Source organism: Paramormyrops kingsleyae, chromosome 15 (genome assembly GCF_048594095.1).
Source record: "Paramormyrops kingsleyae isolate MSU_618 chromosome 15, PKINGS_0.4, whole genome shotgun sequence".
In the NCBI taxonomy this organism is placed as follows: domain Eukaryota; kingdom Metazoa; phylum Chordata; class Actinopteri; order Osteoglossiformes; family Mormyridae; genus Paramormyrops; species Paramormyrops kingsleyae.
The window spans coordinates 27,059,524-27,074,509 of NC_132811.1; the positions used below are offsets into that span (position 1 = coordinate 27,059,524).

The 14,986-nt window shown below is 38.9% G+C and overlaps 1 protein-coding gene across 9 annotated transcripts in view; it reads right to left on the minus strand.

The window, feature by feature from the left end:
- Positions 1-14,986, minus strand: part of sned1 (sushi, nidogen and EGF-like domains 1) — a 165,583-nt gene that overhangs the window by 37,216 nt on the left and 113,381 nt on the right. For all 9 annotated transcript variants that reach the window (XR_011982740.1, XM_072699869.1, XM_072699870.1 and 6 more), the window contains 7 exons: positions 12,767-12,910; positions 10,989-11,162; positions 10,592-10,705; positions 10,349-10,462; positions 6,272-6,385; positions 6,042-6,158; positions 3,674-3,961 (listed from right to left, as the gene is read on the minus strand). Coding sequence is in view for 8 of the 9 variants with exons in the window: in XM_072699869.1 (XP_072555970.1) it covers positions 3,674-3,961; positions 6,042-6,158; positions 6,272-6,385; positions 10,349-10,462; positions 10,592-10,705; positions 10,989-11,162; positions 12,767-12,910 (1,065 nt within the window). In the remaining variant the exon portion in view is untranslated. The remainder of the gene's footprint in view (positions 1-3,673; positions 3,962-6,041; positions 6,159-6,271; positions 6,386-10,348; positions 10,463-10,591; positions 10,706-10,988; positions 11,163-12,766; positions 12,911-14,986) is intronic.

Consider the following 14,986-nt stretch of genomic DNA (forward strand, 5'->3'; position numbering starts at 1 on the left):
GGTGCGCTGCATGGACGCTCGAATTCATTATACGAGGATTTCACACTACAAATTTTATTACAGTAGGGCCTGGGCTTAAAAAGAAGGCTAAAAGGTACCAATTGTTTTTTAAAAGGTTGACAAAGCCAGCACTATGATCAATAGCTTTTAATAATTTCTGCAAATGTCTACTTTGCTCTTTCTGTCGGGGCGTTTTTGGAGCTCCCCAGTCGTCACCTCTCTAAAGTCTCGAGCTTGCGCTGCATCTTCCGCAGTTATTCAGCCAATAAAGTCTTTGTCTTTTATAAAAAATGTGTAAATTATATAATTGTTTAATTGGCATCTTTATTTCAAACGACCTGACCGACCGCGACCCGAATATTATTAAAAAATATATTTTTTTAGTGATTGGATCAATTTTTGCATCACTGGTGCGCTGAGACGTTGGATTTTCTAACCAGATCCCGGATCGTGGGCTCTTAGTGGTGGTTGCAGCTCGGACAAATAATAAATGACTCTTCAAACTCAAAACATTCTTGTGATTGGTTCGTCATCACATGTTTCACTCAGGAAGTGAGTGAAAACGTTTAAAAGCTTTGCAAGGAAGAAAAGCCAAAATGCAGAAAACAATTCTTCAAATGTTTAAAAGAAAAGACAGAGATAATGAAAACGCAAATGCTAAAGTCAGAAAAACATGTATGGAAAAACATACATACATTTTCCATACATGTATTCTTACATGTATGGAAAAACATGTAAGAGAGATATAAAACGATAAAGTGATTAAAAGATTGTAGTACCGGCAAGAAATGAAAACTACTTTCACCCCTGGATATAGCACGTCCTTTGAGATTTTAGTTCAGAGCTGAGTTTGAGTTTTGGTAAATACGCCACTTCATTACATTGGCTAGGAGCTAATTTAGGGTGACCAGATAATCCATGTCAGGGAGGACACTTTGAGCTACTTCGGGTTTTACAAACTACTTCCAAATTAAAAGGCTCCTGTGCTCGGCTAAAGAGTTCAGCTCTTCTTGTGCTTTGACTGGTTTGTTTCCTTGACTGAAAGACTCATCCAGCTGTTTTACATTAGCATTAGTGACACATGCATGCTTATAGGAGACTGACCAATCAACACACAGCAAGAACTCGGTGCTCAAGTGAAATCCAAGTCCGTTTAATTGAAATGGTAATTTACAATTCCTGTCCTAGCTCAGAGTGTCCTCCCTGACATGGATTATCTGGTCACCCTAAGCTAATTAGTATTAGTATTTAGCAGATATTTCTGTTTCTCCCTTTCCCTTTGTAGTGGGGCAACCTATGCAGTGTGGTTTTATTTTGTTCGGGAGTGACGCCCTAATTATAACTGTAGTTAGCCTTGGAAGTACCGTGCATTATGGCATCTACGAGCTGCTCAGATAGCGACTCCAGCTACCGTGAGACGTTGGAGGTTCCTCTGAGTGGTCAACGCGGAGGTCATTTCGCCCGGATAGCACCACCAAGCTACCAGCATAAGGCTGTTGTTCATCTGGCAACACGGGACAACGAGCCCGGTGGAAGGAGTGGTGGAAAAAGGGATGTGAGTACCTGAGACTGTCCAATTGGTAATACAGCTAAGCACGCCATCGCATCACCTCAGGCCTGCAACGGGGTTTTTTTTTGTTTGTTTAATTAAATTTCTTAAACTACTGTTTACTTTTGGGCTTTAGCCCCCCTAACATTTGTACTCAGCCCCCCTAAAAATTCTCCATAAACTTTACACAAATTGGTGATCGGCCACGTCCCCTTTCAATTTCATATGAAAACGGCGGCAGACTTCGGCTCCGCAACGTCTTTCAGCGCAGTCTTCAACTGAAGCATCACAGACTGCGGCATCACAGAGCGAGGATTAAGCCAAGGTGTGTGTTTTTCGATAAATTGTTATATCTGCATCAGTGCAGTCCTTTTTCATAAATACAGTTTACAAAAAATGTCAAAATTTTCGATGTATTACGTCATCACACCAGCTGTTTCCTCTAGCGAAAAGGAAGCCCTTAATACTTACCCTATTAACCTATAGTCTACTTTATAAAACAATGATGCTGTTTTAATTGGAAAACCTAACTGTCTATATAAAACATTACACAGTGCATGGCATTAACTGCCATAGAGTTATGCACATAAATGATTAAAAACAGTGACAGACAGCATTCAATGCACTCGTTTTAACTGCATAGCAGTGTGATTTACAGAGATAGAAAAATCCTGTTTTTTTTGTAATAAATATTGTATTAAATAATGTTCCAGATCGTGAAAAACATTTATTAGCCTTAGAGTAGCGTTTTTTGTCAATTTGATTTAGAAAAAGTTACTTTTTTAATGAATAGAAACAAAAAAAGAATGATATAAAAAGATGCTTTGTTTAATTACATTAAAACAATGTTTGTCTATATTAATGAATTAGAATAAATAGCCTAGTAGATATAAAGTTTTTTAAGGGGTTGAATGTAGAACCTACTGTCTTATTTATGAGGAATCAGGAAGATTAATTTGAGTACTGATTCTGAACAAGCCAAATATGTGTCAAACATCTATGGGGGCTGAGCCCCCCTTAAATGAAAATCCTAGAAACGCCCCTGGGAAGATCTTTCTTTTCCTTTTCCTTTTTTCTTGATTATTCATTGCCAGAGAGGAATGGTTGAGTTGTTTATTATTTTGTAAAATAAAGTTTGTTTTGTTTCTGTTTAAACATCGTATGTTGAAGGGTCTCTGTAGATAGATTTAATAATGGGGCTCAGTACGGTGATAGCCAAAGAACCCAGGTCAGCCCATTACTTTGAAGTACGTAGAGATGGGTTACAAAGATATGAGTTTCAGTGCTGCCTATCCATCTAGGTCATTCTGCTGGAGATGCCTAGTTCTGAAGATATCGCTGGGGTGCTTGTGCTTGAATATTCTGTGCAGTGATACGATTGGTGTGTGGGTTCGGTAGAAGGAAATTGTTCATACATTCAATTGCTCACTACAAAGTCTGTGGATTATCTTCAATAACCAGGTCATGATTTCTGGTAAGAGACATTGCTGTTTGATTTTTCAAATTTATTTTTCTGGATCTTTAATCACCACAGAAAGAATGCCATTCACTCCCATTATATTTGAGAGAAGCCCGACATTTCTATGACCGATAGCTCCCAAACTAGGCATCTACCAGCAGAAGGACCTAGACAGATAGATGCCACTTAAGCCCCTCTAAAACCTTTTTTTTCTGTTTTAGGGTGAACTGTTCCTTTAAACTTTGGGGGCATGATACATTACAGTCCAGGATTTTTTATCAGCCCGTTTTACCACCTTCTTTTAAATATGTGGGATTTATATTTGAAAGTGGGAACAATAGTGTTTGAGAATCACTGTATGTTAGTTTCATGCCAAACTTCCTATTCAACTATGCCAAGGTAAAATCAGATTTGCAGTCTATGGTACCTTTAAAAGCAAGATTGGATTAATGCAGAGGTTAAGCTGGGCTGTAGCCAAGGGCCCTGAATTGTAGGAGGCCCCAGTTTTTTTTCCAAATTTTCACAGCAGCATTTTATGCTCTAGGAAGGGCCACAGCAATGACTTTATCCTAAGGGCTTTCACCCTCCTAAACTGGTCCTGATTAAAACAACTAGCAAGTCTAATTGTGGTTGACTCTAAAGAAAGAAGAAGTGAGAATGCTTACTAGTGCGAATGAAGGCAACAGCAGGCTGACTGATGTCATTGCTGTTGTTGTTGCGCTTGACAGAGAAGGTTGAGATGTTGTAGAGGTGACCAGGTATGAGGCCACGCAGCAGGTGACTGGACTGCTGCCTGTCCAGGAAGTCTGTCTTGCGGGCACCACGACCTAGTGGCGCATATGTTACAGCAAAGCCACTGATGAGCTTCTCTGGGGAGTATGGGAGGTCCCAGCGCAGCTCCACCTCTGTTTCCTCTACCCGCAGCACATGTAGGCCGGACGGTGGCAACAGATCTAGGGAAAAAGCAGACTTCTTGGTATATAGCCTGACTTATGTTTAATATTATGCCATATTAATATTATCCATATGTAATTCACACCCTGGAGATACCATAGAATACCCATGCAACAGGGCTTGTCTATCACGCGCCTAAAATGGTGAAGAGCTGCGCAAAGAGATGCGCGCCTATCAATAAAAAAGAATTAAATTGTACGCGCCTCATAATTTGTCACATGACCACTCGACGCTCCACGGAATTATTCATGACAACAATGGCGTCGAAAAAAAGTATGGATAGCAAGGGTCATCCGTATCAGAATGCAACGTTTTTGAAGTGGGACGTGATGCGGAGGGGGATTCTGCCAAGTAAAACCGCTAATTTAGGCGGGAAGGAAATGGTTCTAGAGGTGAGTTCATTGTCTGACAACTAAGCAAGTCGTGATGGTCAAAAAATGTGCTGAGAAGTTGGGCGAGATTTACTATCTAGCGTCCACTACCGACCGTCCATGGCATACCCACCGAGTTAAGACAGCACTGCGGCTGCGATACTTCGTCACTGTCTGTCCATTTTGACATGTTTCAAGTTCGATTTAACAAGTAACTTTTTTTCTTTACTTTTTAATAAGTAAAGATGCGGAAATTGAAAGCATGCATTTAATTTGGCTATATAGTGTGATTAAGTGTGTGTTTTTCGTGAGCTGGTTGCTGCTGCGGCGGGGGTGGGGCGGAAGATCGCGATGTTGGCTCAGTATCGTGATGTCTATCGGCCATCGGAGATGGACGATGGCATCGTCTATCGACCCAACCCTATTGTCCAACTCTTAATATTGAGCTATCCCCACTCCTAGTCCTAGTCCAACAGCAATATCCTTGGCTGCTGTCATTACTCACCCTGTGGTCTAGTTGCAGATTCTATCCTGGAAGGCAACCTACTCAAAACTACTCAAGTACTTAAGAGATGGCATCTTCATAACTAGTTAGTATTAGCTGTATACATGTTAAGGATTGGCTGCTGCTGGGATCGACTGCTGATGTGTTCTTCATCCAAGAATGAAGTTTTCAGAGAAGACACTGGCTAACAAATAAAATTTCAGTGGAGAAACAGAATTTGGCTCATACAAATTATTGGATGCCATCTCTAAGTTTTGGCCCATATAATCTTAATATTATGGTGCTCTTCCCCTCTGAGCCTTCTGCAGCAAGTGTTATGCAAATTGAGGACAATCTCCAAAGTATTGATGCAAAAAAGACTGAATTCTGAATTGCAAATTTTATTCACCAATAAAAAGTGATTCACTTTAAATGGGTTTCTACAAAATATGTTAAAGCATTAAAACTAGTGCAAAATTCTCAACTAAAACTAGGATTACAAAAAACAGAAATATGTACAAATACAGTACAAGTACATTTTGACCCATTGCACCAAAGTCCAACCACATCTTAGGCGCACAAAAAAGGTAAAATTGTGCACCTAGCACTTTTAGGGTGCACAAAAAAAATTGTGCACCTAGCACTTTTTAGGTGCACAAATATATGTGCGCCTGCATTTTTCAAAGGACAAGCCCTGATGCAATATTACAGTACTGTTATAAAACTCTGCCACCTGACCAGGTGCAACCAGGTAAAACTTTTTTGCACAAGCTTACTAAAACTTATAGTTATATTAACACGATGGCTGAGTAATATACGACAATATCTAAGTAACTGAATTAATCACTATAATTAATACAAATGTGTTAATGAAAGAAACATATTACAGATATTCTGTTTACACCAAGTACTTAATATAAATATGTCTATAGTATAACACATTTGCACAATAAGCGGTATGTGACTGTGAACTCAACTAGTTAATTGGGCTATATATAATTGTAAAATCTGAAATTTCTAAAAGGGGGAAACATGTAAGATAAGTTTCTAATCTAAAATAAAAGTGTGGAACCCCTATGAAATTTGTTTAGTGCAGAGGCCCTCTTTTGTTTTTAAACAGAGAGAGAAAGTACATTCAGGTTTTGTTCAGTTATCCCAGCATCCCTCATTACATAAATTACATAAATATAATTGTCATTCTAGTGAATTGACATTGCTGCTAACCTTTTTCACAGTCTTTGCCAGTGTGACCCACCCTGCAGGTGCAAGTGTAGTTCCCCTTCTGATCAGTGTAGCAGAAGCCTCGGTTTCCACAGGGCTGCAGTACACAGGGATTCTCCACTAGGAGGCGACAAAGGTTGATTTATTTGGTGGAGATTTCACTGGAGCAAAAGCTTCTGGAACACATGTAGATCATGTTACACTAGAGTAATAGTTAGGTTATTTCAACTCACAAGTCTGGCAAAATTTTCCAGTGAAACCCTCCTTGCACAGACATAGTCGACTTCCCCTGTAGCCTCGGCACATCCCTCCATTCAGACAAGGGTTTGATTCACATTCTGATAGTTCTTTAAAAGTGGAATAAATACATATAAACACAGAAAGAACATGAGAAAGTATATGTAACTATAGGTTATAGTGCTTTTTTTTTTTGCAAGCATTACGCATTACAATTTCAGACACTACAAATACAGACTGTGTCTTGGGAGTGATACCCTAAATGGCTTAAATTGTTTACAATATACAGTATACTGTTGAAGTACAGCATAATGCAGGTTCTGTCAAAAAAAAAAAACAGATAAAGATACTATTGAATAAATAAGTCTCTACAGAGCAACACATACCCAAGGTCTGGAAGGATTCCGTGGTAGTCCCTGTTACAATTATCCCCAAACCCTTAACCACTAAAACCCTTTAGACCGGTGGCTCTCACATCAATTGTGATGAAAAATTAGTAAGATCTGAAATCCTAAGGAAAATTGAGCATGTACTTGACCAAATGCAGCTTGCTTACAGGCCTCACTGGGGTGTAGGAGACACCACAGTCATTTTGCTTAACTTACTTTTTAAACATTCTGAAGAAACATAGGTCCCATGCCAGACTCTTATTTGTTGACTTTTCCTCTGCTTTTAACACAATTCCACCTCATTTTAATTACCAGGCTACTAGAACAGTATGACCTGAATAAAAATCTCAAGGGCTGGATTCATTATTTTTTAATCAACAGGACACAAAGAGTGAGGGTTATTGGAAGCCTGTCTGACCAGGTTTGCTCCTCAACTGGCACTCCATAAGCATGTGTGCTTTCACCTCTATTATCATATACACAAATAAGTGTCAGAGTTGGTGGGAAAATAAGACCATAATTAAGTATGCTGATGAGTCATTGTAAGTTTGCTTCAGAAAAATGAGACTGGCCATAGTCCAGTAATTGATGACTTTGTCAAGTGGTGGAAGGAGTCTCACCTTCAGCTGAATATATCAAAGACATGCTCATAGATTTTTCTGTATTTAAGCTGAAGTTCAACATGCCATATTTTCAAAAGAAACATAAAATAAAAAGTGGAAAGTATACAGTCACGAGAAAAAATTTGAATGCCCCATTGAATATTTAATTCTTTAAGGAATGTCAGAATATTACGGAAGAGGATTAGGGCCACCATGAAAATATTATTTGAATTCTGACTTTTTTCTCAGAATTCTGACTTTAATGTCACAATTGTGAGTTTAGAAAACTCAGAATTCAGTCAAAGTCAGAATTCTGACATTAAAGTCAGAATTCAAATAATATTTTCATGGTGGCCCTAATCCTCTTCTGTAGAATATCAATATTAACTCTCTTTCAAATTATATCTGTAGATAAATGTGATGTAATTGCATCACCTATGCAAAAACAAGAAACAAATTCACGTATTTAACAAAGGAAATTAACTAAAGATGCAAATTCCTACTGAGGAAAAAATTTTGGACACCCTGTGCCCTAATAGTTAGTATTTTTCCCCTTCGGCTGAAATAACCTCAATGAGACATTTTCTTTAATCATCTTTCAATCTCTGTCATCGACTGGCAGAAAATTTTCCATACTCTCCAATATAGAATTCCTTAAGCTGTGTGATGTTTGAAGGGTATCTTGTATGCACTTCCGCTTCAAATTACCCCACAGCATCTCAATAGGATTCAGATCCAGGCTTTGTCTTGACCATTCCAGAACTCCACATTTCTTTCTTGTAAGCCATTCCTTGGTAGATTTACTGGAATGCTTTTGGTCATTGTCATTTGCATGGTCCACCCCCACTTCAGCTTCAACTTCTGGACAGATGTTTTCACATTGTCCTCAAGCACCCTCTGATATGATGAAGAATTCATATTGGATTCTGTGATGGTAAGCTGGCCAGGTTCTGCTGCATAAAAGCAGCCCAAAACCATGACATTTCCACCCCTATGCTTCACAGTTGGTATGAGGTTATTTTGCTCAAAAGCTGTCTTTGGTTTACCCCAAACATGTCCTCTGTTACTGCACCCAAATAATTCAATTTCAGATTCATCTGTCCACAGCACGTTGTTCCAAAAGTCCGAGTCTTTGTCTAGGTGGTCTCTGGCAAACTTCAGTGTTGCCCAGATGTTTTTTGACAGCAAGGGCTGCTTCTTTGCACAGCTCCGATGTAAATTAAACTTTTGCAGTCTCTTTCTGATAGTAGATGTTTGCACATTGACATCAACTGTGGCAAGAGCTTCCTGTTTGACCTATGATGGCATTTTAGGATTTTTGGAGACTTCTTTCAGCATCTTGCAGTCTGCTCTTGGGCTGAACTTGTTAGGACAGCCTGCCCTGGCCATGTTGGAAGTTGTTTTAAGTGTTCTCCACTTGTAAATAATTTTCTGGACAGTGGAATGGCTGATTCTAAACTCTCTTGAGATCTTATTATATCCTTCCCAGACTCATATGCATCTACAAGCTTCTTTCTGAAGATCACAAAGAGCTCTTTGGATCTCACCAAGGTGATACCACTCATTTCAACAATCAAGAGCAGAGCAAACTAAATGTCTGTGGTTTAAATAAGACAGGCTCCACCAAAAAGCTCTGTAACGATGTTCAAATCATTTTCACCTGATATGGTGCACCTGAAACTAATTTTAGGATTTTTAAATAGTGATGAATGTGAGGCTGTCCTAAGTTTTTCCTCAGTGGAATTTACAGGGTTCGTACGGGTGCTGGAAATCCTGGAAAATGCTTGATTTTTAATATAGTGTTTTCAAGGTTAGAAAAGTGCTTGGATTTTGGACAATGTGCTTGAACCTGCTTGAATTTGAAATTGCATTGCTTTCATAATAATTCGTTATCTTACGGAGTAGTTTTCCTTTTAGCTAAAAATGCATTTTGCACGTAACGAAAATAACTCCGCTCGAGTCCGCGCTTGTGGCTGTAGTGGTGTAATCGTGCATTCCATTTGCCTCGGGATCCGATTTTCGGATTCCGATATTACGTCACATCCGCTAAAAACTCGGGAAAACCGAGTCGGATATAGTAGCAATACCATGGATCCATATGGAAAAAGCAAGATTTTTTGCTTAGCCGGACAACTTGTCGGATTTAAGGTACCTCAGTTTAAATGGCCTAAATGGCCTTTATCTTCGTTCACTTACAATTAGCCCGAACTACCTTAAATCCGACAAATAATCCGACTAATCATGAAATCCAATTCTAGAACGGTTAACTGGTAGCCATTGTTACCAATATCACTTGATAACACATTACGCGCGGTGCTTCACGTATAAAACTCCGTAGCAACACGTCCACAGATAAATTGGACGATATAGTGTGTGCGACCGATTTAATGAGCCACAAATGAGAAGTAGTGCTTAAACAGGATAAAGCTACAACTTTCCCTTCTGTTGATAAAGGGCGCAGCCATCTTCGATTCTGAACTCGGGATCCTCTGCGTTATCCGATCGAGATATTTCTCGGATCTCCGAGAAATGGGAGCGCGCATGTCATCACTTCCGGCTTCGAAACTCGGAATCCGACTCGGAATCCGAGTTCCTAGGGCAAATGGAATGCACGATAACAGTCTAAAGGGCACTTCCTTGCCAATTTGTTATTGATCGTGTAATTCACGCGAAAGTATTCAACAATTTAATTTGAAATGTCATATTGTGTTTTTTTTAATAGCACAATGGATTTAAATGTGAAAAAGTACATACAGCATATATAAACGTAATTTACCGCGGTTGTTAGGTGCTGGAAAAGCATAAAAATGCACCTTGAAAGTGCTTGAAAAGTGCTGGAATTTGAAGTTGGAAAAGGTGTAAGAACCCTGAATTTAACATCTTAGTTAATTTCTTTTCGTAAATAACTGAATTAGTTTATTGTTTTTGCATAGATGATGCAATTACATCAACTTTATCTACAGATATAATTTGAAAGAAAATTTAATACTGATATGTTGATATTTTTTAATAAAGAACTAAATATTTACTGGATTGTACAAATTTTTTCACATGATTGTAGGTAGTGCTGGTGTCAGCATACCTGTGTCACAGTCCCGGCCAGCAAAGCCCTGTGGGCAGTGGCAGTAGTATGAGCCAGGCTGATCCACACAGATGCCGCCATGTTTGCAGGGTTTCGACAGGCATTCATTTTCATCTAAAGGTATATGCAAACACATAAACTATACAACAATGTCAGATATATACACACCCAGGCACAGCAAACAATGTGAACTCAGTGATACAGATAAGAAATGCAGCTGCATAGCTCTGGAACCTTTCATACCTGTCTGGCAGCGTAGCCCATTGAAGCCATTGGCACAATGACAGAGGTAGGATGCCATCCGGTCTTGGCAGGTGCCCCCATTGAGACAGGGCTGGGACAGACACTCATTGATCTCTGGGAAATACGACAAACAGAAAATGACCTGTAAGTCACACCACTTTTCATGCGACGGTCTCAAAAATACATATTGAAAAGCCATTTTGTTTACACTTTGCGGTGTACTGTGATGTTTCACTGCATTGTTTTGTTTCCTATTGAGTCTCTTTAGCATAAATCTCTGCACTTGTAATGCTTTACTCCCAGTGACTCCGCAGTGGTTTACTGCTCGCCCAGTGCTTTGGCTTCTATCTGAAGAGCTCCCAGGAGGACAGCAAATCAGTGAGCATTTTAGCCTTACCCTCGCAGACAGGGGGCTGGCTCCAGGCTCCCTGGCTCCCACATATACTCTGTGTAGCCTGCGGTTGGGGCATGTATCCTCGGTGGCAGGTGTAGAGTGCTATGGAGCCAGGCGTGCTGGAGGTGAACTGTACATCTGCATTCTTCACGTGAGCAGGTGGCCCACAGTCCAGCCCTGGAACAAATGTATGGGTGCTGTAATAAAAATTTAGCTAGAACACTCCAGGAAGTTCCAGCAGGAATATGATTTTCTATGTGCACCTTTATTTACTTTAAAAAACACAGCATATTAAATATGGGGTAGAGCTGCCACAACTTCAGTGCACCCTGGCTTACATTCTACAGTTGTGTGGAACCCCATGTAGGACGAAGCAGAACAGACATTCACATATGCCATTCTCATTTGTGGAGAACATGGAATTTTCACTATTACTTTTTAAACTGCTCTGTAGAAGTGTATGCACTGCAACTTAAAAATAGAATCCTTTTCTGCAAATTTACAGACAGACAAGCTTTTGCAGTGCACATAATAGACACTTTACCACATCAAGAACCTTTTTCAGGAACAACAACCTTTTCTGTTGCATTCCTACCACAGGAATCTTAGTTAAGTAATCTTAACTGAGTGAAAGTACCTGTTTTCATTATGCTTTACATCACACATTTAAGCTTTGTCCATACTAATACATTAAAATTATTTTACGGGAGTGTCCAAAAGAAAAGATCAGCGTCCGCACTACCATTATCACAAGACCTTAATGTGCTATTTTGTTTTTAATGCAAATGAATCCTCTGGAGTCCGCGATCCTGCCTGCGGGATAAAACTTGCCAACTGTCTAAAAAAAAAGTCATGAATCAGCATTGATTGCCCACCCATTTGCGAATAGCCCTATTCGTATGAAACATATGATAATCATTATTGGGTCAAAAAAACACATGAAAACTCTTATAAACAAAACCACATGTCTGGGTTCTGTTTACACTGACCGAGGAGCTTCGACCTTTTATTTTGTGATGTGAGAGATTTTTCATTGAGGAAATATGACAAAAATACATCTCCAATTCAAGGATAACTGTGAATTCGGATAAGCAGTTACTTTGTAAATTACAAAATGTCACTTGCTTTATACTTTTGATCACTAATGTAAAAACTTTAATTTTTTAACTTTTAAATTTTTTAATTCTTTAACTAAAAATAAAAAAATATGCAAACTGATGGTAACTACAGGTTGTTCTTTTAGCATTTTTCACTACATTTATGGGACTTTTTTGCAAGTATAACACTACAAAGCAATCATTTAATTGTACTTATTATGTTTCTCAGAATACATTTTGTAAAATAGCTTAAAATAATATGAATTGTATTTGCAGAAAATAACATTTTAACTATCGACTCTCAAAACCGAGATGTTATATTAAAAAAAATGTGATTCCTCCTACCAGTTTCTCATGCATTTCTTTGTTCCAAGACCACACATGTATTTGTTTCATCTTCCAAAAATGCAAGCAAATAGCCTACTACCATTTTAAACTTATGATTAATTATGATTAATCACAGCCTATTATTGTGATTAAATGGATTGTGTGTGTGTGTGTATGTGTGTTTGGTATTATTTTGTGCCACCAAATGCATTAAATAGCTAACATTTATAAATTTATATGATATTACATAACAATAATATATAAATGTACTGGATTTTTGAACACAAGAATCAGCTTAGAATTTTGAGGAAATTGGGATATTCATAGTAATAGAACTCAGAGACAGAGATTACCTACTTGTCAGTGTTTGGGCTGCACCTCTGCTTACTTCACAGTGCCTTCCACCATAGCCATTAGGACATTCACACTTATACTTTCCAATGTAGTGAAAACAGGTGCCCCCATTTAGACAGGGGCTGGATGAGCAAGGGTCCGGTTTTCCTGAGACACAGAAAACAAATCAATGAAGTCAAGTGAAAAGCACTCATCTCCAGAAATACATTATTTCAGAGTAAACCTAAACAAACGTGATGAGACACCATTAGCACCAGAAACAGAAATCTATCTTTACAGAGACATCAATGAACAGTTGTGATGTAATCAATACAAGTGACCATCATGAAATTAATTAACTAGTAAAAACATGAATACTAGTTATACAGGTAATTTAATATATCACACTTTCATTGGTTAAGTAAATGTCAAACACTATCAGTAGACAGAGCAGACCATCCATAGTAAAAAAAATCACAATCATCAAAAAGTGGATATATGCGGGCTTCATCCGACAGTGACATCATGAATATGTATGACTGGCAGAATCAAACTCCACACTGACCACCCCCCCCCCCCCCCCCAGTATAATCTTGATCATATGCAGTATTATTCATTACTATTACATTATTTTAATGCTGCATATGAAAATTTTCATAGCACTGTTGTCCTAAAGGCTTTTCCATTGGTTGCTAATTTCAATCAAAATATCGCCCTGTTTCCCAAGCCTTAAATTATATACTGTCAGAATCGGTCCCCGTGTTGTCCTGTTTGTGTCCGTCGTCTCACCTGTTGCCTGTCACTCATAGCTCTTTGTGCTTGGTTGATTAGTATTAGCCTGCACCTGTCCCTTGTTGAAGCCCTCATTATCGGGGTATTTATACAGTATGCCTGCCATTCCACTGTGCTTCAGGTGATCATTGGATTTCCTTGAAGGTGGTCCTCTAAATGTTTTTGGTGTTAGTGGTTCGCTCATATTTAGTCTAGCCTTGATTAGGTTCTCATTTTGCCTACCTGCCTGGGTTTAGACCAGGGGTGTCCAACTCTAGTCCTGGAGGGCCGGAGCCCTGCACATTTTTGGGCTTCCCCTCATTTAACACACTTGATTCATCTCCTTGCAACTCCTTGTGCTAATTATCACACAGCTCTTGAGCTGAATCGTTTGTGGTGGAACAGGGAAAGAACTGAGCTGCACATGGCTCCAGTTTTTGAGGACTGGAGTTTCACCCCCCTGGTTTAGACCCTTTGTGGTCCCTTTTGTTTCCTCTCTTTCTGAGTTCAGTTTGAAATAAAGTTGCCTTTGTGTTTGTAAGCCACACTTTGGATCTTCCATTCACCATGCATGGCCCGCCATAACATATACCTATTAACTTGGTGAGCTCTGATGCTTAGAAATTGATGCTGATAATTTTTTTTACAGTTTGATAGGTACCCCTTTTCTGAAATACAGCAATTGTAGAGATACAAGTAAAAGTCATGCAGTGACTTGATTAAAATATGAGTCAGCGACACAGCTTTACTGTTTTGCTTTACAAGCAACAGAAACATATAAAGAAAATCCGTAACATCACTGTAGCTGGAAAGCACATCTGTTAACTACCTATAGTTTCCTTTGTTGTCAGTTACTTTCATGGTGTCCGCTACATGTCATCGACCCAAGACTTTAATGCAATCAGTCTTTTCAAACTCCCACGTTTTTTTCCTCACGTTTTTGTCATGTTTGGCTAACTGGAGCTGCACGCCTTTGTCAAACTACCAATCCTAACTAGGGTTGGCACTTCAATAATAAGTACAGAAGTAAGGAAGGCCACCTGACTGGGGAGAGGGGATGGTGTAAGGCAATACAGAAAAATTGGCATCCCATATTTGTTCAAAATGGGACACGGTATTTAATTTGTCAGTACCTGACAATCTCTTATCCTCATATTTCTGAAAAGAGTCAATTGTATGACTGCATTGACATGTTCCTTTTACAAAGTTAACAAAACCTGAACAAAAATGGTCACTACAATCAACATGAACAGTATTTATAAATCAACTTACAATATTTTTAAATAGAACTCTCTATTTCACTTAATGTATATCAATGTCTTGTCACAAACCATCAAGTAATATTAGCAAAGAAGGGAGTTTATCACCTGTTGGCACATTACCTGCAGGAGGAGCTATAAGGGTCTGGTGTACTGTTGATCAGGTGGAAGTGAAAGGCAGAGGCCATCTTGAAACAATCCCTGGATATAGTTT